Source organism: Castor canadensis, chromosome 10 (assembly GCF_047511655.1).
Source record: "Castor canadensis chromosome 10, mCasCan1.hap1v2, whole genome shotgun sequence".
In the NCBI taxonomy this organism is placed as follows: Eukaryota; Metazoa; Chordata; class Mammalia; order Rodentia; family Castoridae; genus Castor; species Castor canadensis.
In genome coordinates, this window is record NC_133395.1 from 73,277,604 (window position 1) to 73,300,686 (window position 23,083).

The following is a 23,083-nucleotide window of genomic DNA, read 5'->3' on the forward strand; positions in this document are numbered from 1 at the left end:
AATTTGATCTTTATTATTAAAAGATTTGTCCTTGTTTTCTAAAGAAGTTTGTTGGTTTGCTTAGTTTTTTTAAACAAATTAGGAATGGTAATTATGATGGAATATGCTCTTTTTAGTTTTTCCTGAACTTGAGAATAGTAATTAGAATTTTTTCAGTAGTCTTAACATTTTTCTTAACTATATTATTTTACAAAGTTGTGTTTTTCTTGGTTAAGCAAATTTAGAAGTATTATCTAAATGAAATTTATATGTTTGCCTTCTTTTTACTTTAAGAACTGTTCTATGGGTTTTTGTTTTCTTCCCTTCCCTTGTGTAGGCCATAGGAAAAGGATACAGAGTAGAGTTTCACGAACCTGAAACTTGGTGGAAATTTGATCCTGAAGAATTAGAAAAGTAAGGCACTCAAAAATTTTTTCGAATCCTTCTTATCTTTCATTTCCCTTTACATGGTCAGTTTCTTTTCCTAGCTTTTATGTCATCTTTGTTACTTGTGGATAGGGACTACTACTTTATATTTTCTGTTAAGAGGAGTGTTGACTTAAAGGTTTTTGAGAAGCCTCGCCTATTAAAATGTTTTAGATAATCTTTATTAGATGTGTTTGTTACTTTTCTTTATGTGAATGCCTGCGTTTCTGCTTATGGAATGCTAGCGTTGGTTAGGAAACATGTAGTATAACAGAACTTTTCCCTGTTTTTTAGCTAGGACACTTCTCTGCCTTGACTTTCTACCTTTATTTCCCCATTTTAGGCTTCTATTGCCTTTTTACGTTGTGCTTTCATTGTATTCTTTTTCTAGCTTTACTGCTACAGGTCCATATCCCATACCAAAATCCTTAGAATCTGTTTGTTTTGGAATTCAGATTTTGTGGATTTTAGGAAGGTAATATGATGCATGGTTGTAACACCACTACCAGAGTTTGGTCAGGATGTCACAGTCACACTTAATGTTTCTGTAGCCAATCATGACTAGTCAGTCTAAGCAAATAAGAAAGATTCTACACAATCTAATTTCAGTTATGGGTAGGTTGTGCTGTCAGTTGAGTACAGATCTGGTTAGGTTTTGTGCCATCTGAGTTAACAGAAAACTGAGTTTTTGGATCTTATAGATTTCAGAGCTTGTGATGAGAGAGTGTGGACTGATAGTACTTTCAACCCAGCTTTTCCATTGACCTTTATTCCTTTCCCTTCATATCACTGCTTTTCCTATCACTCTTTTCTTTCTCATTTCATTCCCTCCCTTTTTGGTACTAACTACTGAGGTATGATTCACTTACCTTACAATTTACCCATTTAAAGTATATAATTCATTGGTTTTCAGTATATTCCCAGAGTTGTGCAAATATCATTCTCTCTTCCCCCCCACCTTTTTTTGGGGTGTGATGTACTGGGGATTGAGCTCAGGGCCTCCTGCTTAGCAGGCAAGTGCTCTACCACTTGAGCCACACTCCTAAGCATTTTGCTTTTTTTTTTTTTTTATTCCCAGATAGGGTCTAGAGCTAACTTTGCCTGGGTGGCCTCTACCAGTGATAATCTTTTTTTTTTTTTTTTTTTTTTTGTGAGATTGGAGTTGAACTCAGATCTTTGAGCTTGCAAAGCAAGCATTTTACTACTTGAGCTGCTTTTCCAGTTCCTTTTGCTCTGGTTATTTTGGAGATGGGGTCTTGAGAACTATTTGTCCTGTCTGGCCTTAAATTGTGTTCATCTGAATCTCAGCCCTCCAGGTAGCTAGGATTACAGGCCTGAGCCTCTTTTCTTTACCTCCCAAGTAGCTGGGAGCACAAGTGAGCACCACCACACTCAGCCCTCATTCACCTTTTGTTTGTTTTTGCAGTACTGGGGTTTGAACTTGGGGCCTTTGCTTTCTAGGCAAGCACTCTATCATTTGAACCACACCTCTAGTCCTCCTCATCTTTTAAAACAGTTTTTTTCTCTCCACCTCTGTTTGTACTCTTCTAGTTTCGAGCTGATAACTTTCTGTTGTTGTTGCTGCAGCTGCTAGTGATTGAGCCCAAGGTCTTTGTTAATAAGTACATGCTCTACTATTGAGCACAGCCTTTGAGCTGTGTATGGGGCCCAACTAATTCTTTCCCCTTTGTCTTTTATTTCTTTGACTACTGCCTTTCTCACTTGTGTGCCATGTGTTCATATATAGATAAATATACTGACAGACTCATTAATATTAATATTTGGTGGTGTTTGCCTATAAGCTGTGTGCATCACACATAAGGTGGAAGAGTTAGAATTTTAAAAATTAAAGATGATTGAGTTATACTGAATAGATAATTGGATAAATGAATGATTGAATTGTCATATCATCATGACTTCGTTTACATTTGAGGGACTGTTAAAACTGATTAATTCCTTAATATGAATTGTCATTACATAATGAAGGCAGTTACTATCTAGCATAGTTTGATTGTTAGAAGAGTTCATAGAATTAATTAATTTTGGCATCTGTAGAATTATTCATATCTTAGCAATTTTTTAAAAATTTAATTTTTTTTGTAGTGCTGGGTTAATACCAGGGCCTCACATATTCTAGGCAAATACCAATGAATGTATCCCTAGCCCATTTCTTGTCAGTTTTTAACCTTAGATATCTCTCATTTTTTTTCTTCTGTCTTCTCACTTTGCTTTTTTGGTCTTTAATGTAAACATTAAAAACCACTTTGCATTGTCATGAACTTACATACAAAAAGTACATAAAGAGCCAGGAATGGTGATGCATACTTCTAATTCCAGCACTAATGAGGCTGAGGCAGGAAGAATGGATGTGCAAGGCCAGCCTGGGCTACATAGAGACATCCTATCTAAAAACCAATAAAAGGACTGGAGGTGTGACTCAAGTGGTAGAGTGCCTGCTTTGCAAGCTTGAAGCCTTGAGTTCAAACCCATTCCCACCAAAAAATAAATAAATTAATAAAAAAAAAATCCACAACCCTCTCAAAAGTATGCAAATAAATATAGAGCTTAACAAGATTTTTACTTAACAAATACACATTAAGCCATCACCCTTGTCATAAGAGTATTACCAGCCCCTCAGAAGCACATCTTCTAGTCACAATTACCTTTCATCCCTTAGAGCTAACTGATTAGGCTGAAAATGTAGTGCAAGTGTAGAGTGCCTGACTTGCAATTGCAAGTTCAAAGCCCTGAGTTCAAAACCCAGAACTGCAAAACAAAAAGAATCTAACCAGTTGTTTTTTAGCTTGGTAATCTGTCACTTGCTTACTTTTTTACCATGTACTTTAACCCTGTAATTGTTGTCTTAATACCATATTTGTTTTGCCTTCATATATATATTCATGTATATATATAAAGAATAATACATAATGTATTCCTTTTGTCTTCTTTAATTCAACATTATGTTTTTGAAAGATGCCAGTGTTGTGTCTCTAGTAAAATGGTACTGATAATAGTAATTTTTTAAGATGTGATAGAAACTGTTGTAACTTTTAAAAAGTGATAAATATTTTACATTGTTTTGTAAGTCCTGGAAGTCTATTCATTCTTCTTTAATTCTCCAGACACTTTTATTGTCTTTTTTTAAAAAAGTAATCCTTGATTTTTTTGTTAAAGGGGGGTATACTCAACGGCTACAAAGTAGTTCTGTGTGAAGAAGGTATAATCAATTAACATTTTGCTGTCAGCCAATGCAAATCTTTTTGTATAAAATGTGAGTAAGTGAATATATCTTCTAATGTTTATTTACAAATTTTTACTTACAATCTGTATTGTGTTACTTTAAAATAGTTTACTATCTAAGCCTGTGTATCTATATGTATTCTAAAAAAGAGATTTTAAAATCTTTTTCTTTTTTGGTAGGAGGAATAAACATGGTGTGTCTCGAAAGAAGATTGCACAGATGTTGGATCGTTACGAATATCAAATGTCCATCTCTATTGTAATGAATTCAGTGGAACCACCACAGAAAAGCACACAAAGACCCCCTCCTCCACAGGGGAGACCGAGGTGGGGAGGCTTTCTAGGCTCACATAATCAAGTCTGTGTCACAAATAATCATTAAACTGGCCATTTTCAGCTAACATTTGTTGCTTGCTTTTGAAAAAAAAATTAGTGAGCCTGTCTTGAAGTTTAAATACTTTCAAGTAAAAAGACTATGTTGCGTCACAAAGAGTGTTCCCAGCAAGTTGTTTAAATTCTAAAGTATAAATAAAAATTATATAAAATTGTATTTTAAATGTTTTTATAATCTTTTGTGGAAATACCTCTGGTAGTTAGGAGTAGTAGAGTGATAGAATCTAAGATTTTTTTCTAAAATTGAATTTTAAACTAATTTTATCTATTTTGTAAATAATATTGAACAGTTTTTTAAATAGTTCACACTAACTTTTCATAAAACTTCAATATTTTTTCCTTCCTGACCTTAAATATGCAAGAAATACCAGCTGTTGTTGGGGACCTTAGTTGACTTCAGTATATGAGTAAATTATATTTCAGCTAGTTCATCAGTGTAACAAAATTATTTCTAAGCCGTAGTTAGCATATCATGTATTACAAAAATAATTCCCCATCAAGTGCTTGATCGTAGAGATATCAGCCATCTGGGGAGTTTTCTTCATAATAAACATTATGAACACACATTGTATATATGTACATATATCTATACATTCGTATATGTACATATATGTATACATATATATGTATATGTATTTATCACTTAATATATACATGTTGATTACCCTTCTTCTCAAGCCATCTCCCTCCACCTACGCAATTGCCAGTTATGGAAGGGGGATACAAAGGCAAGTGACTGTATAGTTAGAAAAGGTTCCTCAAATGATTCTGATAATGTTTCACTTCTTTTTATTCAATTTAATGCAGTATAATTCTAATATAAAAATACATTGGGCAGTTGATTAGCATTGGTCATAAGAATATTTGTCTTTACAGTATTTCTCCAAGTTCTGATTTTCTTTAGAGCCACCTGTATTTTTCTCATTAAATGGTTTTCTGTTTTTTTGTTGTTCTTAATTTCTTATAATGCTGGGGATTGAACCCAGGGCCTTACACATGCCAGGCAAACACATTACCACTAAGCTACATTGCCAGCCCTGATTTTTTTTTTTTTTTTTTAATTAGATTATGTTCCTTTACCTGAAACAAAAAAAAGGAGATGTAGCCAGGCTCCAGTGGCTCACACATGTAAGCCTAGCTACACAGGAGGGTGAGATCAGGAGGATCACAGTTCAAAACCAGCCTGGGCAAATCTTTCTTTGCATGTTAACTTAAAACCTTTTACTGCTTTTTTTTCAGTTATACTTTATATGTTTTCCCTTATTGTTATATTTATTACCTGTTAAGTAGTGAGGCTGAAAACCAGCTATAGTACTGCCAACTAGGTCTTTATTGTCTTTAGTAAAATAATAGGATTTCTATTGTGCTATTTAGTACTGTTTACATCTGAATTGGTTTTGTCTTGCTTTATCTTGTTTAGCACAAGTGTATGTTTGTATATATTTGTTCATCTTAAGTAAATATGTAGTAGGAATAGACTAACACTTGTATGTAAGTATTTACATTCATATATAGAGAGAGACATTATCATTCACTGCTTTTATATATTCTGTTATTTTTAGAGTGATATTTGCTGGTATTTGGGCATGTGTTTCATTATGTAAATTAACTCAATTTGCAAATCATACAAAAGGATTAAACTTAAGAGACAGGTGAAGCAACTGTTAGATATACTGGGTTTCATCATGAAACCTCATTTAGGAATAGCAGTCCTGTAGGTCTATAGTTTTTTGATTATCAGGCTGTCAATTAACCAAATATATTTTGAAGAAATAGAAAATTGCATTTGAGAAAACAGATTTTGAGGAAACATTCATGTTAGATAGTAAGTATAAAATAATTTCCAGATTTTATTGAAGAATCATTTTCATTTCCAGGTTTTTCTGAGTACTAAGTAATCTTTTTAAAATGATAAATGCTTATTGAGGGAGAAAAATTACTCTTCTGGAAAGACTTACTTTTTTTTTTTAACCACGTGACTCTCAGTGATGGGCACATAGCCCCTATTCTGCAGGAGCATGTGTGTCATGTACGGGTGCAGCATGTGTTCAGGGGCAGATCAAAGATTTTTTTTTTTATGGTGAAAAGTAGTTAATTGGTCTCCAACCATTGTGACTATTTTTTTTTTTTAAATAAGAACAGTGGAGGAACGAATACACAATGAGAGATAAGTACAATCACTATTATATAAGACATTGGTTGGTGCTAAAAAAAAATTATAAAAATGTGAAATGTACCAATTTTTCATCAAATTCTTTTCATCTATTCAGAGGTTGTCAATTCCCCCACTGCTATATTTCATTCTAACTTGGTCTCTATCACAAAGAATAAAGTAGGCAATAGTCATTATACTTCACTAAGATGTTTTCCACAGCTTTTGTTGTTGTTGTTAGTGTTTTTGTGTAAAAATTACCTTTTTGATAAATATTTAATTTTCTGTATGTTAATATTAATTTACTTGAGATAATTAAGTTGTGAACTCTTGGTACTCCTTTTTAAATAGGTAGTCTTTTTTTAGCATTCACCTTTCTGAAAGAAAACTATTAGGTTTTTACATATGTTGTATGTTTAAAAGTAAGATTATTTACAAAAGATTGGGTTGTTGGAGTAATAGGATTGATTAAAGTATTTGAAGTTTATCTTTTATCTAATGTAGATTATTGAATTTTCTAATTTTATGTGTGATAAGTTTTGAAAGAGTTCATAATTTCAATGAAATTTGAAATGTTTATTTTGACTTCACTCAAATTTTTTACTGTAGAAGTGTGATTCTCTTAAGCTGCTTTTCTGCATATTTATTTGGTGTTCTCTTTGGAAAATGTTGAAGAAATATAGGTGTTAATGTGCCTTGACCAGCTAGGTTTACCTATCAGTCTATTGAGATTTAATGTATTCTGACATGAATGCATGATAAGGGCTAAAGCTGTAGTTTTTGTTTGTGCTTCTGCAACCCACATAGACACCTTATCATAGAGTCATGACAAAATTTTAGTTTAGTACGATAACCTTTCAGAATAGGTAATTTGGTGTCAGTGTAAAGAGTAAATTGAGATAGTGGTTCTTAGAGTTAAGTTTTAGGGGTTACAGTTTATAAATATATGTAACTTTACTGGGAAGATGAGATTGTATTAAGGGATTAATGAGTATCTTGTTTGTTGATGGCTTTAAACTAGACTCAGGATGGTAAGAAGTAATACTAAGTTTGTTGGAATTGTTGGAATAGATTCTGGAGAATGAGGGATTAGTGGTTATCTTCTTGTCTTTTTTATTCCTTTTTTTTTTTTTTTTTTTTTAACTTTACACAGCAGTATTTAGATTGATTTCAGTTTTGTTGATTCAAATTGCCAAATGTTTTAAGCCTAAGACATTTTCACTTTTTCATGGTTAGTGAATTTCAGAGCAAACCTTAGTTTATAATTATGATTTTCTATAACTGAATTTTAAAAGCTTGTGAAAGAATGGCTATCATTTATACTTAGTGATCTTAGACTGCAGTAAATGGTTTAATTTTTGTGTTAGAATGTGTATGTGTGCAAGCCTAATTTTGAATACCTCTTCTATGAAAAAAACATTTTTTTAAGATATCAAGGAGTGATTTATTAACAAAACTAAAGTACCCCTCAAGATATGAGGCAGCAGTTGGGATAAGGCAGCTGTCTCCAAGTTTTGGTGACTTGGAGTTTTATTATCCAGTAGGATGTACACCTGCACTTTGCCACCAGTGTAGGGTCATATAGTGGTCATCACATCCATTGGGATACATGCATGGCCTTAATACAGGAAGTGTGCAAGATACGGGGCTGGGATATGGCTCAGTTGTAGAGCTCTTGCCTAGAATATGTGAGGCCCTGGGTACTATCTCCAGCACCACAAAATAGATAGATAGATAGATAGATCGATCGATCAGGAGAATATAGGACTGTTATCTTAATCATTGGTGTAGAGTGTGGGCCATCTAGGGTTTTATGATTCCACCTCCATCTAAGGGAAATGGAATCTTGTATCCAGGGGCATTTCCTTATTCCTGCTTATGTCTACATAGATTCCTATACTAAGTCCCCCTCCTCAAGAGCTGAAGACCCTGTATTCTTTCAGTGATATAGATAGATAGATCTGGCTGCTGCCTGCAGATGAGGGGCAGGGGAAATGATGGAGGGTGTTCAGGTTCCAGAGTTTTGGGGAGTTTGATTGGCCTTGGGTAGTACGGGTTGCTGAGAATATGGCATTTCCATTATTGAGCCAATTGGACTATAGATGTCACAAAATGAAGCAGTCATCATATCCAAGGGTAGAAAAGTGTGGGTAGGAAGCTATTGGTATTACCTGAAGAAGGCATATTCTGTAGCCTGGAGTCCATTCTTAAGTTTAATTCTGTCTTTCCTATAGCTTATGTCCTAGCATCTCAAAATACTGCTCAGATTATTTTTGTTGTATTTCAAGGGTCATACTACAGGGCCCACAGAGTCTACGTATTCATTTCTCTACCTCATCAAATGATGGTTAAAAAAAAAAAAAAAAAAGGCAGTAAATGCCAGCCCCTTCTGTGGATCTGAGTCACAGCATCAAAATGCTACCAGTGGATGGAATGTATTATGGTTCCTTGGGTGCAATGTCTAAAATTAAGACTATCACCCAGCTTCAGCAAAAGAACCACAGAATAATAAAAATGTAGCAAAGAGTGATTTACTAGCAAACTGAAAGTACACCTTGAGGCATGAGGTAGGCAGTTCAGATAAGGGCCCACTACCAGAAATTCTTAATGTATTATCACTGTCAGACTATGCACAAGAGGAAGGAGTAATAAGAGAGTGCTTCTCTTCCTTTTGGGAACTGGTATATGGGTTGGAAAGTTTTAACTGACTTTTTGTGCATTTAGTGGAAGTTCTAGTCATTTATATTAGAAATAATCTCTTTTTCTTCCGCAGGTCTTTTCTGACCTATGACCCTGCCACATGCCATGTGTGATAATTGCAATGGTTACATATCATAATATATCTCTCAGTACACAATTTGTTAAATTCACTTACCTGTCTGAAATACAAATACAATAGATTATTTTATGTAGCATGGACACAGCTATAATGTAGCCCCTAGTCTTCGAACTAGACACAACCACATTAATAAGCTTTATTCCTGGTATTTCCTTTTTTAAAAAAATTAAATCTTTTTTCATAAACTAATAGATTGAGAAATTTTCAGAAGCGTTACTGGTGCCTCTCAACTGTATTAGTAACTAAGAAAAAGAGAACAATCTCTTCATTCATGTTTAAAATTTTGTTCAATTTTAGAGAGCCCATTAAAGTATTTATATTATTTGGGCTATTTTCTTACAGTTTTCAACTGTGTTTTCATATGGAACATGTAAAGTTAAAATTTTACTCTTGGGACTAGTTCATCTGCAACTAGCAATTGCTACTGGAATCATTATACAGCTTTCTTACCACTTCTTCACTTGTAAGTCTTAACTCTTCTATCTTTTTTTTAAGTATAACAAAATGAAGGAAAATTTATTTGAAAAGGATTTTGGGTTCTTCCTCTCTCTTTATCCTTTTTTTCTTCTTTGTTTTTTTCCATCTTTCTTAATAGTCTTAAGTTATGCTCCTTCTTTCTCTCATAGTCTTTTTTTCTATATAGGTGTTTTGTTTTTCTTTTATCTGTTTTCTGCCTGGCAGTCATCCTCATAACATCCATAACATGAAGGTAAGATGGTAAGTGACTGGCAAAACTAGATATAACTTCTTTTTCCTTCCACTGAATTTGTTGTTCATTATGAACCTTGTTTAACAAAGTTAAGCTTGTAGGCCATAACTCAGTAGTTAGTTTACTAGCCTGTGGATTAGTAGAATTTTGATTTGAAAATTCTTAGAAAGAAATCTATCATTATGATACTCAATTGGTTGGGAATCTAAGAGACATGGCATACTAGTTGGATGTGAGAAAAAATTTGGGTGGTAACTTAATTATGCTGATAGACTTCAGTTGATAAGTAGTAGTTGGAAATCATTATAGAATTGACTTTTAGTCAAGATTGGAGGTTGCTCTTCCAGCACTGGAAAAGCCGATAGCCATTTTGAGTTACACTTTTACAGGTGGTTTTTCATAGTCTGTAATCCTGCTGCAATAAACAGTAGGAGTTTAAAGCAGTAAGCCTTAATTTACTAATATTTTAAAAAAATACTGCTGTCAATTTAATGCCTGTCAGTGCTAAGCCATAGTCTGATTATTATAGCCTCTGAATTTTCATAACAATTCTATAAGGGTTTATACAGAAGAAACAAAATTTAGGTTAAGCTATTTATACAGTATAATTTCTCTAGTAAGAGATGGAACTGGGATTCAAATCTAGGTCGGACTATATCCCATATTATCTTTAATCTTTTCTTTTTTAATTAGATTTTTTCCAAGATAAAAAATTCCAGTGAAGAATTGAACACATCTTTTTTTTTAATAGTAAAATTTATTAGGAAAGGAATTTAGTATAAGATGATGAAAGTAGGGAGAAAAAGGAAAAACTTCCTGCTCACCATGTAGGAAATGGGAGTAAAGAATCCTTGAGTACATCCTTATGGTACTTTTAATTTATAGGATCAGAGGTATGTTGATTTTTCAGTAAAGTTAGTTGTTAAGAAATCTGTAAATGACCATTTAGATTTCTATTATAAGTCAAGATTGAAAGTAGAGAAGTTTATACCATTTAATGTTTCACGGTTTTCTACAGATTATGCATATATATAGTTGATAATCATGTTTCAGCAACATTTTTTCATTTGAATTGTTTATATATACTGTTGTGCTTTAATGTTTAAAATTTTAATATTTTCTCACTTCTATTCACATTTGAAATGTGGAACTTTCAATAAATGGATTGTTAAATTATATAAGTTGGGATTTTTTTCATTCATGATTAATTTTGAAGCACTATTTCCTGAAATAGGTCAAGTGGTCTTATTTTTCTTTTATGTCTACTTATTACTTAAGTGTGGTAGCAGTAGATACTAATTTTCCAGACTTAAATAACAATAGAGATAGTTTCTTAAAGTTGCTTTATAAATAACATTGAATTAAATAATTAGATTCTATAAAGAAAATTGTTAAGTATAATATGAAGCCTTCTTATTTTTGTGTATTGGTCTTATTTTGTTTTAATTAATTTTAAAAATTTAAAGAACTGACTGGGTACCGATGGCTCATGCCTGCAATAATAGCCACTTGGGATCAGGAGAATCGTAGTTCAAAGCCAGGCCAGGCAAGTAGTTCTGGAGACCCTATCTCACAAGTACCCAACACAAAAAAGGGCTGGTGGAGTGTCTCAAAAGGTAGAGTGCCTGCCTAGCAAACATGAAGCCCTTAGTTCAAACACCAGTACTGCCAGAAAAAAGGAAGAACTGGATCTTACTTAGTTTGACTTAATTCTTTAAGAATAGTTTGTGATTTTTTTTTTCCTTTTTTTTTTTTTTTATTTGGTGGGACTGGGGGCTTCATGCTAGAAAACATGCTCTCTATCACTAAGCCACCCCTCCAGTCCATTTTGCTTTGGTTGTTTTGGAAATGGGGTCTCTTGAACTACTTGTCTAGACTGGCCTCCACCAGTGATCTTCCTCCTGATCTTAGCCTCCCAAGTATCTAGGATTACCAGTATGAGCGACCAACACCTGACTCTTCTTTTCCTTTGTTTGCTTTTGTTTTTTTGATGGGGGCAGTACTAGGGTTTGAGTTCAGGACCTCATGCTTGCTAGGGAGATGTTCTACCACTTGAGCTACTCTCCCAGCCCTTTTTTGTGTTGGGGTTTTGAGATAGTGCCTTGCGTGGTTTTTGTTTTTTCTTTTTGCCTGGCTGGCTTCTGGCTTTGAACTGCTGTCCTCCTGACCTCTGCCTCCTGAAGGTAGGATTATAGATACAAGTCTCAAGCTCTTGGCCTTTTTTTTTTTTTTTTTATTGTTTCTAAATATCAAGTCTAAGGTGGAATTTTTTATTTAGAACAGGAATGACTTCATGAAAGAAGAAATGGCACTGGTTTTAAGCATAGATTAAGGTATATAAATGGTATTGAAATAATAGTAATATGGTGCATTATAACTCTGAGCACAGATGCAGTTAAAATATTTTATTTAAAATGCAACCAAGACTGGCAGAGTGGCTGCCTAACAATTGTGAAGGCCTGAGTTCAAACCCCAGTACCACCAAAAAAAAAAAAAAAAAAATTCAACAGTGCTTAGAATGCAGGTATTTATAGGAAATCTGATAGGAGCCCTGGGCTAGACATTTTGTTTATTTTTATTTTTTGAGACTCATTTTGTAGCCCAGTTGACCTTGAACTCATGATCCTCCTGCCTTAGCTTCCTAAGAGCTGGAATTACAGGTGTGTGCCATAAAGCCCAAATAGGCATTTTGAACTAATTAAAAGTGCTGAGAAAAAATATTCTTAGATTTCTAAAAAATGATGGGAAAGCAATAGTTAATGCTAGAAGAATAGTGGTCAAAAGTGTTATTTCTCCATCCCCATTTTCCATTTGCTGTTTAAGGACCAGTGGGAAGAAGTAAGGATGTTTTATATTAAGGAAGATTATCTTGTTTCCTTAAGAATGTGCTATGAAAGCATGGATCTTGTCTTCCTTGGTGACGAACTGTGTCATTGAAGCTTTGTTCTTTAACAGGAGTTAGTAAATACTTGAATACTAGACTCAGGAAGAATACCAGTCTTCTCCCTGAAACAATTTTTTTTTGATTGTGGTGGTACTGGGATTTGAACTCAGGATATCATACTTGCTAGGTGATGCTCTACCACTTGAGCCACTCTGCCAATCCTCACTAATATTTTGTTATTAAGGAAGCATTAATCCTAGTAGAGCAACTTTAAAGGACAGTTTGTGACATAAGAAACAGTTGGAACATGAATTGTTGATATTTGCTAGGAGAAAAGGTGTCCAGACCCATAGATAGGAAGACTCTCTCATTTAGCTTGGTGTATTTAAAGTCATCCAGAGTCTTTTGTTCAAATTTACCTCTCTAGGAATGTTTAGATTAGTGATTTATGACCAAGAAATGAGACCCTGTAATACCAGTAAGCACAGTGGTGCTGAGGCTTTTGATTATCCATCTCTTTTAGAGTTATTTCTAGTTTTTAACACATTACTCTAGAATTCTCAGACAGTCTGAGGAAAATACTTCACGTACTTATCCTAATCTTAAAGTTATCCACCAAAAAGTTCATAGTCAGTTTGTAGAAGTCTTCTCCCCGAAAAACTTAGTATAATTTGTGGGATTTTAACTCAGGGCCTTGTACTTGCTAGGCAGGCACTCTACTACTTGAGCCACTCTGCCAACCTCAGTATAATTTTAAAAAGAAAGCACTGAATCTCTTAAGTTTGAACCTATTTATTTGAAAAAAAAAGTAATATATTGAGTTATTATTTGCCTGCTTCAAGCTAATTAATTTAACTTTCTTTTGATTATTTTGTTGTCCTACTTTAGGACACTTCAGAATGTCCATAGCATGATTTCAGTGGCAGGAACATATTTATTGTTAAGAGTCCAACAATCCGATTTCCACCTCCATTTGTATCTATCCTCTTTTGTTTCAATAGAATAGGGAGCCCTGCTCTGATCTAAGGCTCATGCCTTCACCTGTAGTTTGGACTGCACCTCTTGTCTTCTCATGTATCCTTATTTATTATTAGTTGTTCCTTTTCTCTGTAGTCTCACCCTTGCCTTGAGCCTGTCCCATTAAACATGATCAAGTTTCTTATCTATAAAAGTCTCTCTTTCTTGGCATGGCTTTCAGCTGAACTTCTCATGAACAGTCTGCACCTATTGGGTTTTTTTCCCTCATCTTTCACTGATAATTTTGAATCTACTTCTTTTTAGGTTTTGTTTCTATCATTCTACTAAGTTGACTTAAGGTCTCCAAAATGAGCCTGCTGCTCGTCTTACTTGACTATTTCACAAGCATTTGACTTTTGATCAGTTTTTCCTTAAAGTACTTCCTCAACATCATACTTTTTGTTTATATCTCTGTGCCTATTTCTTAGTCTCCTTTGCTGCCTTCTGGTCTTAGTCTTTGATTTTTAGAGTTGCTTAACTTTTGGTTCCAGACAGATTTCATTTAAATCTAGTAGTCTTCCTCACTTTTATTTTTGCCAACCTGTTACTTTACCCATAGAGCAACTAATATAATCTAAATTAAAAAAAAAAATACTTATACACACCAAGGGACACACACACACACACAGATAAATTAAGCCACTCCCTGCTTAAAGTCTATATAATCTGGTCCTTGGCTTCCTTGGCTCTACCTTGTACTAGTCTTCATTCACAACATTCCATCTATATTGGTCTTTTTCTCTGTTCTTCAGACATGCTCAACTTGTCCTTGCCTTAAGTACTAGCTGTTTTCTTTTTTCCTTGGCTCTACCTTGTACTAGTCTTCATTCACAACATTCCATCTATATTGGTCTTTTTCTCTGTTCTTCAGACATGCTCAACTTGTCCTTGCCTTAAGTACTAGCTGTTTTCTTTTCCCTGGAATGCTGTTCTCTCTAGTCTTCCTATACCTAGAGTTTTCTCAGCATTCATGTCTCATCTGAAATGTCACCTTCCCAGAGAGGCCTTCCTTGACTGGTTTAATCTGGTGTAAAGTAACCCCACCCCTATTACTCTTACATTGTCCTATTGTTATCATAATACTGAGTAGTATTTGAAGTTAATTATTTATTACTGATTTGTTGGCAAATCCTAAACTAAACTATTAAGATCTGTTAGAACTTGTTTATTTTGTTCATAGCTGTGGCAATAAAATCTAAGCTAGTATCTAGGATATTAGGATATAAGGATTCATTAAATATTGGTTGGTCAAATGATTTTATACTCTCTACTTCTATTAACAAAGTTGACCCTAAATTATATTTTCTTCTTAGGACTGTCTTCTGAACCTAATTGCCTATCTGACATTTCCTCCTTTGAGTCCTGAAAGACTCCTCTAGACCTGTAATTTCTCTAAATCTGAGTCTCCAGGATTTCCTGGAACGGTGTATGGATTTACCTTCCAGCTATTTTTGCAAGCCAGAAACTTGGGAATATTCTTTTATATCTCCTTTCAACTTACTAAATGGGTACTGTGAATTTTGCTATCTGAATATCTTGATTCTGTCTCTTTTTAAACTGTCATTATTCAACAGATTTTCACAGAATGAATATATCCATGGAAGCATTACCCAGGCCAAGAAACAGAACATTACCAACAGTTCCCTTGTTCTCCCACTCTGTCAGAATGACCTTTTCAGAATGAAAGTATGATCATGATTAAAACCATTCAGTTGCTTCCCATCACTCTTCAGACAAAGACCCATAACCATAATATGATTATTAAGCTCCTGGATGATACCACCCTGCTTTCCTACCCAACCTTAAGTTTTATTACTCTCTTTCTGTATTTCAGCCCTACTGACCACCTCTGTGTTCCTTGAATGTGCTATGCTGTTCCCTCTTTCTGAAAATTTCTGTTTGTACATATCCCTTCCTTCCATACTCTTCCTTCTGATTTGATTTCTTCAAGGAAGGTTTTTTGCATATAGCAGAGTTGATGAGTTCAGGCCCAAAGTGCATCTTATATACTGTCATATACTTTTTCTTTTTTCATTTGCATTTGATTTCTCCCATTATTTTAAGCTCCACAAGTCAGCAACTGTATCTGTTTTGCTTACCATTGCAAGATCATCAGCTAGTATGAGAGGTATTCACTGTTCATACAATAAGTGGATCTATGTTGTGCCAGCTGTTTCCGAGCTGAGTTGCGTCTTTCCAAATTCATATATTGGGGTTGGTGGTGTGACTGAAGTGGTAGAGCACCTGCTTAGCAAGCATTAGACCCTGAGTTCAAACCCTAGTACCCTCACCAAAAAAAAAAAAAAAAAATCCAAATTCATATATTGAAGTTCTAATGCTTAGTACCTACAACATGACTATATTTGAAAATAGTGTAAGATAAAATGAGGCCATGTAGATGAACTCTAATATGAGAAAGTGGTGTCTTTGTAAGAGGAGGTTAAAATAAGACTCATACAAAGGGATGACCATATGAAGACACTGAAGAAATAAGACTCTACAAGCCAAGGAGGAGGGGATTTGGAAGAAATCAACCCTGCTAACACCTTGATATTGAACGTCAAGCTGCCAGAAGTGTGAGGAAATAAATTTCTGTTGTTTTAAGTGATATATGTGATATGTGGTACTTTGTTATGGAAGCCTGCTGTGGTTTGATGTGTCTTCCAAAAGTTTTGTTAGGGTATTCTCCAAATTCATGTTAGGGTATTTGGAGTTGGGGCCTTTAGGCAAAAATTAGGGTTAAATAAAGTCATGAGGGTGGTGCTTCTACAGTGTTATTAGTGGCTTATATAAGAAGAGAAAGACCCAAGGTAGCACACTTGCTCTGTCTTACCATATGATGCTCTCTATCATGTTGTAATGCTGTAAGAAGGCTATCACCAGATGCCAAGCAGATGCCAGTGATATGCTCTTGGACTTCTCAGCCACCAGAACCGTGAGCCAAATAAACTTCAATGCTTTATAAATTTCCCAGTCTTAGGTGTTTTGTTAAAGTAAAGAAAACAGTGCTAGTAAGCTAATACAGACTTTGGTACTGGAAAGTGGGGTGCTGTTGTCATAAATAACTAAAAAATGTGGAAATAGCTTTAGAACAAGATAATAAAGAGGAGTGTTAAAAAATTTTCTTGATGAGATTCTTGGTCAAAATATGTGTGTTGAAGGATTTAGAAATAAAAGAGAACTGTAGAGAAAGCTTCTGTCATCCTAGACATCCATATATATCATCATGAAAAAATGTTAGTAGAAGTAGGAATATAGAGCTGGTACCAGTGTAATCCTAGTACACTTGGAATGCTGAGATAGGGAGAATTACTGTTCAAAGCCAGCCAGGGCAAATACTTTAGGAGACCCCATATCCAAAAATAACCAGAGCAAAAATAGAGTGGAGGTGTGGCTCAAGCAGTAGAGCTCCTGCTTTGCAAGTGCAAAGTCCCAGGTTCAAACCTCAGTCTCACTAAGAAAAAAAGAATATGAATGTTACTGGAATTTGGAGGAAAGGCAATCTTCATTATAGTGTTGAAACAAACCAAATTGTGTTAAAGTGGTTTGTGGAACTTGTTGGTGATGAACTTGGATATTCAGCAGAAGATTTCTGTGGAAAGTGTTGATATGACCTAGTTTTTTCTTGCTTATAGTAAAATGTAGTAGAGAAAGTTGAAGGACGGAATTGCTAAGCCCCAAAGAACCAGAAAACCAGAACTTGAAGTTTTAGAAAATTCTCATTCTGTTCGTATTTCAAAAAAAGTAGAAAGGATGATCTGGAGGGAACATGAAGGCTGTTGCTTGACAGCCATTTATTAGGCAGATTTTCTGAAATTGTGGACTTGTGGATCTGGTTGTCAGCAGAAACCAGGGTTAGAGATGGGGTTACACTAGTGGAAACACTGCCAGCTGAAACTGAAAGGGTCAGGATGGGTTAAAATGAAGTTTGTTGAGGTTCTGGGATTTTAAAATATGGTTCAATGGAGCTATTTTTGTGAAACACGTGTTATCTTTCAACAAAAGGGATGAATGCCCCAGAAAGTGTTTCAGAGGTCAACATTGGCTACCACAGGACCAGAAGACCCAGGTCCTACAGGTTGGAGCTGCTTCTTAGGATAGAGGGGGCATGGGTTACTACTTTGATGGGCCTATAAGGAAGGTTTCGTATCAATAAGCTTAAATCCAAAGAAGATTATTATTTTCTACTCAACCCCCCCACCCCACCTTTTTCGAGACAGAACTTCATCCTGCCTCAGCCTCCCAAGTGCTAGGATTTTGCCGCTGCACCTGATTCAGAGATTATTCTTGAGACTTAAAAGTCTAATGGAATTTGCCTTGCCGGGTTTCAGGCCTGTTGGGGCCTTTCATTGCTTTTTTCTTTCTGGCTGTTACTTTTGAAATGGAAATGTCCGTCCTATGCTTGTTTCACCATTGTATTTTGGATGCACATAACTTGTCTGTGTCAAAGGTTTATAGCTGGAGAAGAATTTTGCTTCAGCACAAGTCTTATCTTGAGTCCATTCATAGCCTATGTAAATGCTACTTAGATGAGATTTTGGATTTAAAAGTTGATGTTGGAATGGATTAAGACTTTTGGTACTGTTGGGATGAAGTGAATGTATTTTGCATAAAAGAATAACATGAATTTGGGAGGGGGTAGAGGATTGGATTGTGTCCATTCTCAAATTCATGTATGGAAGTCTTAGCCCTGAGTACCTAGAAGGTATATTTGGAGAGAGTCTTTAAAGAGATAATAGGGTAAAACAAGATCATATATGTGGGCCCTAATCCAATATATGAATAGTGCCCTTCTAAGAAGAGATTATGTTGGAGACACACAAAGGAAGACTGTGTGAAGACACTGGAAGAATGTGGCCATCTGCAAGCCCAGGAAAGAGGCCTTAGAAATGACTAACTCTTGACACCTTGATCTTGGACTATTAGTCTCCAGAAGTGTGAAAAAATGCATTTCTATTGTTTATGCCATCTAATCGATGATATTTTGTTTTAGGAGCTCTAGCAAATGAATACACAGCTCTTAACACCAGCTAGTTGAGAGATACAGTGATATATTTCCCTCTCTTCTGCAGTTCCCTTGTGTAAAATGAGGACATTTGATGAAATTTTTAATTTTAATTTTAATTTTAAGACCTACTTCATCTATTATATATTCTCTCCAAAAATTTCTGGAATTTCACATGTTCCCTGTGAAGGACATTCATGGATTTCAAGTTCAGAATTCTTAGACAAGGTTTAAGGATGGTTGCTCTTGGTTTTGTAATTTAGGATGAATAGTTTGACCATTTTAAGTAGATAAGTTGAGTATGTGGAATTGGTGGAATTAATGTGTGTGTGTGTGTGTGTGTGTGTGTGTGTGTGTGTGTGTGTGTGTATAGAGAGAGAGACAGAGTTTACTGCTTTGAACTTAGGGCCTCGTACTTGCTAGGCATGCGCTCTACCACTTGAACCACTCTGCCAGCCCTTTTTTTGTATTGGGTATTTTCTAGATACATTCTCAAGAACTATTTGCTTTCAACTGCTATCATGCTGATCTCTGCCTGCTAAGTAGGTAAGATTACAGGTGTGAGCCACCGGTGCCCCGCTAAAATTATATATTCTCTGTGCTGCTTAAAAATTTAGACTTAGTTTTAAAACTGTTTACTGCTTACCTAGATATGCATGAACATTTGTTGTATATGTTATATGTGCTAGTGGGTAAATAAGATAAGCTACCCTTCAATGTGTTGCTTTCTGAGGGAAAGATGGTGGGAACCTGATGGAGCTCACATAGAACATGATCTAGTCTTGCTTTGCAGGACTAAGGTTTTTGAATGTGTCATCTTTATCTTTGTTTCCTCAGGGTCTAGCTCAGTGCTAAGTACATAATAAACACTTGATACATGTGGTTTTGTTTTCTTTGGGGTGGTGGGGATCAAACTCAGAGCCTCATGTTTGCTAGGCAAACACTCTACCATGGAACTAAATCTCCAACCCTTGATACATACTTGATGCATGAATGACTACCCAAAAAATTATTTCTGGTTCCAACTTTAAGAAACAACAGTGATATATTTCTTGTTTCGTTGTGATTCACAGATACTGCATTTCTTATGAATTGAAGCAAGGCTACTGGTATCCTTTTTCCAGCCACATGTGCTCATTTCATATCTTTGTGTCACATTTTGGTAATTCATACAATATTCCAAACGTTTTCATGATTACATCTGGTAGGATGATTTGTGATCAGTGATATTTTATGTTACTATTATAATTGCTTCATGGTACTATATAACTGGATAACATGGTTGATAAATGTTTGTGTTCTGACTGCTCCACAGTCATTTGCCTGTCTTCCTCCAGCCTCCCTATTTCCTGAGGTAACACTGTTGAAATTATGAATATTTGGCTCTACAGTGATTGCTTTTGTAAGTGTTCCAGTGAAAGGAAGAATCACAGGTCTTTCACTTTATATCAGAAGCTAGGAAATGACTAAATTTATTGAGAAAGGCATGTTGAAAGCTGAGATAGGTCAAACACTAATCCTTTTGTGCCAAACAGCCAAATTTTGAATGCAAATGAAAAGTTCTTGAAGGAAGTTACAGAATGTTACTCTAATGAACACATGAATTATAAGAAACGGCCTTTTTCTGAAATGGGCAAGATTTTGGTCTGGATAGAAGGTCAAACCAGTGACAGTAAACCAATGCCTAATCCAGAGCAAGGCCCTAACTTTCTCTTCAATAGTGTGAAAGTGAGGCAGCTGCAGAAGAAAAATTGGAAGCTGGCAGAGGTTGGTTCATTGTGGTAAAAGAAAGAAGCTCTTTCCAAAACAAAGGCAAAGCAGCAAGTATTGATGGAGAAGCTTCAGCAAGTTACCCAGAAGACCTAACTAAGATAATTGATGAAGGTGGCTAAACTAAACATTTTCAATGTAGACGAAACAGTTTACATTGGAGGAAGATGCTACCAAGGACTTTCATAGCTACAGTGAAGTTAATCTATGGCTTCAAAGTTTCAAAGGACAGGCTGACTCAATAGGGGCTGCTACACTGGAGACTTTCAGGTTGAAGCCAATAATTATTTTAAAAATCCTAGGGCCCTCAATCATACTAAGCCTGCTCTCCCTGTGCTCTTTATCAGTGGAACAACAAAGCCTTGAGGACAACATATTTGTTTACAGCATGGTTTACTGAATATTTTAAGCCCACTGTTGAGACCTGCTAAGGAAAAAAAGATTGCCTGGTAATGTACCTGGTCACTCAAGAGCTCTGATGGAAATGTACAAGAAGATTAATGTTGTTTTCATGCCTGCTAATACACATAAAATCCATTCTGCAGCCCATGGATCAAAGAGAATTTCAACTTTCAAGTTTCACTATTGAAGAAACATATTTTATAAGGCTGTAGTTACCACAGATAGTGATTCTCCTGATGAATCTGGGCAAAGTAAGTTGAAATCCTGGGAAGGACTCACTGTTCTAGATACGAGTAAGAGCTTATTCATGGGAGGAAGTCAAAATATCAGCAGGAGTTTGGAAGAAGTTGATTCCAGTCTTCATGGATGATTTCAGCACTTCAGTGGAGAAAGTAACTAGCTGTACTGTAAATAGCAAAAGAACTAGAACTAGAAGTTAACCTGAAAATGTGATCTAATTGCTATAATCTTGTGATTTTTTTTTTTTTCAAAGCCTCTCGCTTGCCACTCTGCCAGTCCTTTTTTTATATTGGTCATTTTCGAGATAGGTTTTTCACTTTATGCCCAGGTTGGCCTTGGCAGCCATCCTCCTATTTGTGTTTCCCCACATAGCTGCGCCAAACTGTTGATTGACATGGAGTCTACTTTTTGCCTGGGCTCACTTTTAACTGTGATCCTCCCAACCTCTGCTTCCCAAATAGCTAGGATAATAAGGTTGAGCCACTGTGCCTGGCTTCATGATGAAAATTTAACAGATGAGGAGTTGCTTCCTTTGGATGAACAAAGAAAGTTGTTTGTGAGATAGAACCTACTTCTGGTGAAGATGGTGTGAATATTATTGAAATGAGTTGGGCATGATGGTGCAGCCCTGTAACCACAGCTTCTTCCAAGGTGGAGGCAGGATGGTGCATGGCCAGCTCAGGCAAAATTATCAAGACCCCCAACTCAAAAAGATAAAAAAGGAAAGGACTGGGGTGTGCTCAAGTGGTGGATCACTTGCTGATTGAGTAAGTGCAAAGGTCTTGGGTTCAATCTATAGTATTCTATATGTACTGGGAAACCAAAATATTTATGTAACTTGCTGTATTGTAGTGGTCTGGAGCGAAACCTCCAATAGCTCTGAGGTATGCTTGTAGCGGATTGCTAAACACTGGAGATATTCATAGCGCATTTGAGTTCTTTGGTTTTCTGTGGCTTCTGACTTTTTTGGAGGCATGTTAGGGATGTTTCTGAAGGCCAGAGAGAGACCTCTAGTATGATGCAGAATTTTGACTGCAACTTGAAGTCACTTGATTTTTGAAACTCTTCTTTATAATTAAATGATAGTACCTTCTTAATTCATAACAAGGTTGTTGGATGGACTAAGCAATGTCAGTTAGTTAGAGTTTCAGTGAAAATTTTTTTTTTCTTTTGGGTTTTTTGGGGGGGTGAGGGTGCTGGGAATTGAACTGAGGGCCTATGCATGCTGGGCAAATGCTCTACACCTGAGCCACATTCCCAACCAAAAAATAATTCTTAGTTTAGTCTAGAAATCCTGTTTGCCTTTAATTTTTAATTTTTATTTTATTCATATGTGCATACATTGTTTGGGCCATTTCTTCCCCCTTCCCCACACCCCCTCCCTTACCCCCCCACTCCCTCCCTTACCCCCCCTTACCCCTTGCTATTTTGCCCTTATCTCTATAATTTTGTTGAAGAGAGAGTATAAGCAATAATAGGAAGCACCAAGGGTTTTTGCTAGTTGAGATAAGGATAGCTATACAGGGAGTTGACATGCATTGATTTCCTGTGCATGTGTGTTGCCTTCTAAGTTAATTCTTCTCGAACTAGCCTTTTCTCTAGTTCCTGGTCCCCTTCTCCTGTTGGCCTCAGTTGCTTTAAAGTGTCTGCTTTAGTTTCTCTGCATTGAGGGCAACAAATGCTATCTAGTTTTTTGGGTGTCTTACCTATCCTCATACCTTTCTTGTGTGTTCTCGCTTCCTGTTTGCCTTTTGATAATATATTTTTCCTTTTGATATACATTGGACATGGGCAGATATGAAATTAAACCAGTTTTTTTTGTGGTATTGGGATTTGAACTCAGGACCTCACTTGATAGGCAGGTGCTGTACTGCTTGAGCCACCCGCCAAACCAGTTGGTATTTATACTGTTTAGAGATGCCATGAGATGAAATTTGATTTTTTTGGTTATCAAATTTATCAGAGATACTGATACTCCTCAGTGGCATAAACATTCAGGAGTTAACCTGTGGAATAATCTAAATAGT

At 35.6% G+C, this 23,083-nt stretch overlaps 1 protein-coding gene across 12 annotated transcripts in view; it reads left to right on the forward strand.

The window, feature by feature from the left end:
* N4bp2l2 (NEDD4 binding protein 2 like 2) overlaps window positions 1-23,083 on the forward strand; it is a 113,749-nt gene that overhangs the window by 20,102 nt on the left and 70,564 nt on the right. For 6 of the 12 annotated variants that reach the window (XR_012436263.1, XR_012436265.1, XR_012436264.1 and 3 more), the window contains 2 exons: window positions 317-393; window positions 3,826-3,972. Coding sequence is in view for 5 of the 12 variants with exons in the window: in XM_020176842.2 (XP_020032431.1) it covers window positions 317-393; window positions 3,826-3,972 (224 nt within the window). In the remaining 7 variants the exon portion in view is untranslated. Of the gene's footprint in view, window positions 1-316; window positions 394-3,825; window positions 4,980-23,083 lie in introns of those variants that run through there. The other 6 variants (XR_012436267.1, XR_012436268.1, XR_012436266.1 and 3 more) reach the window with 3 other exon arrangements.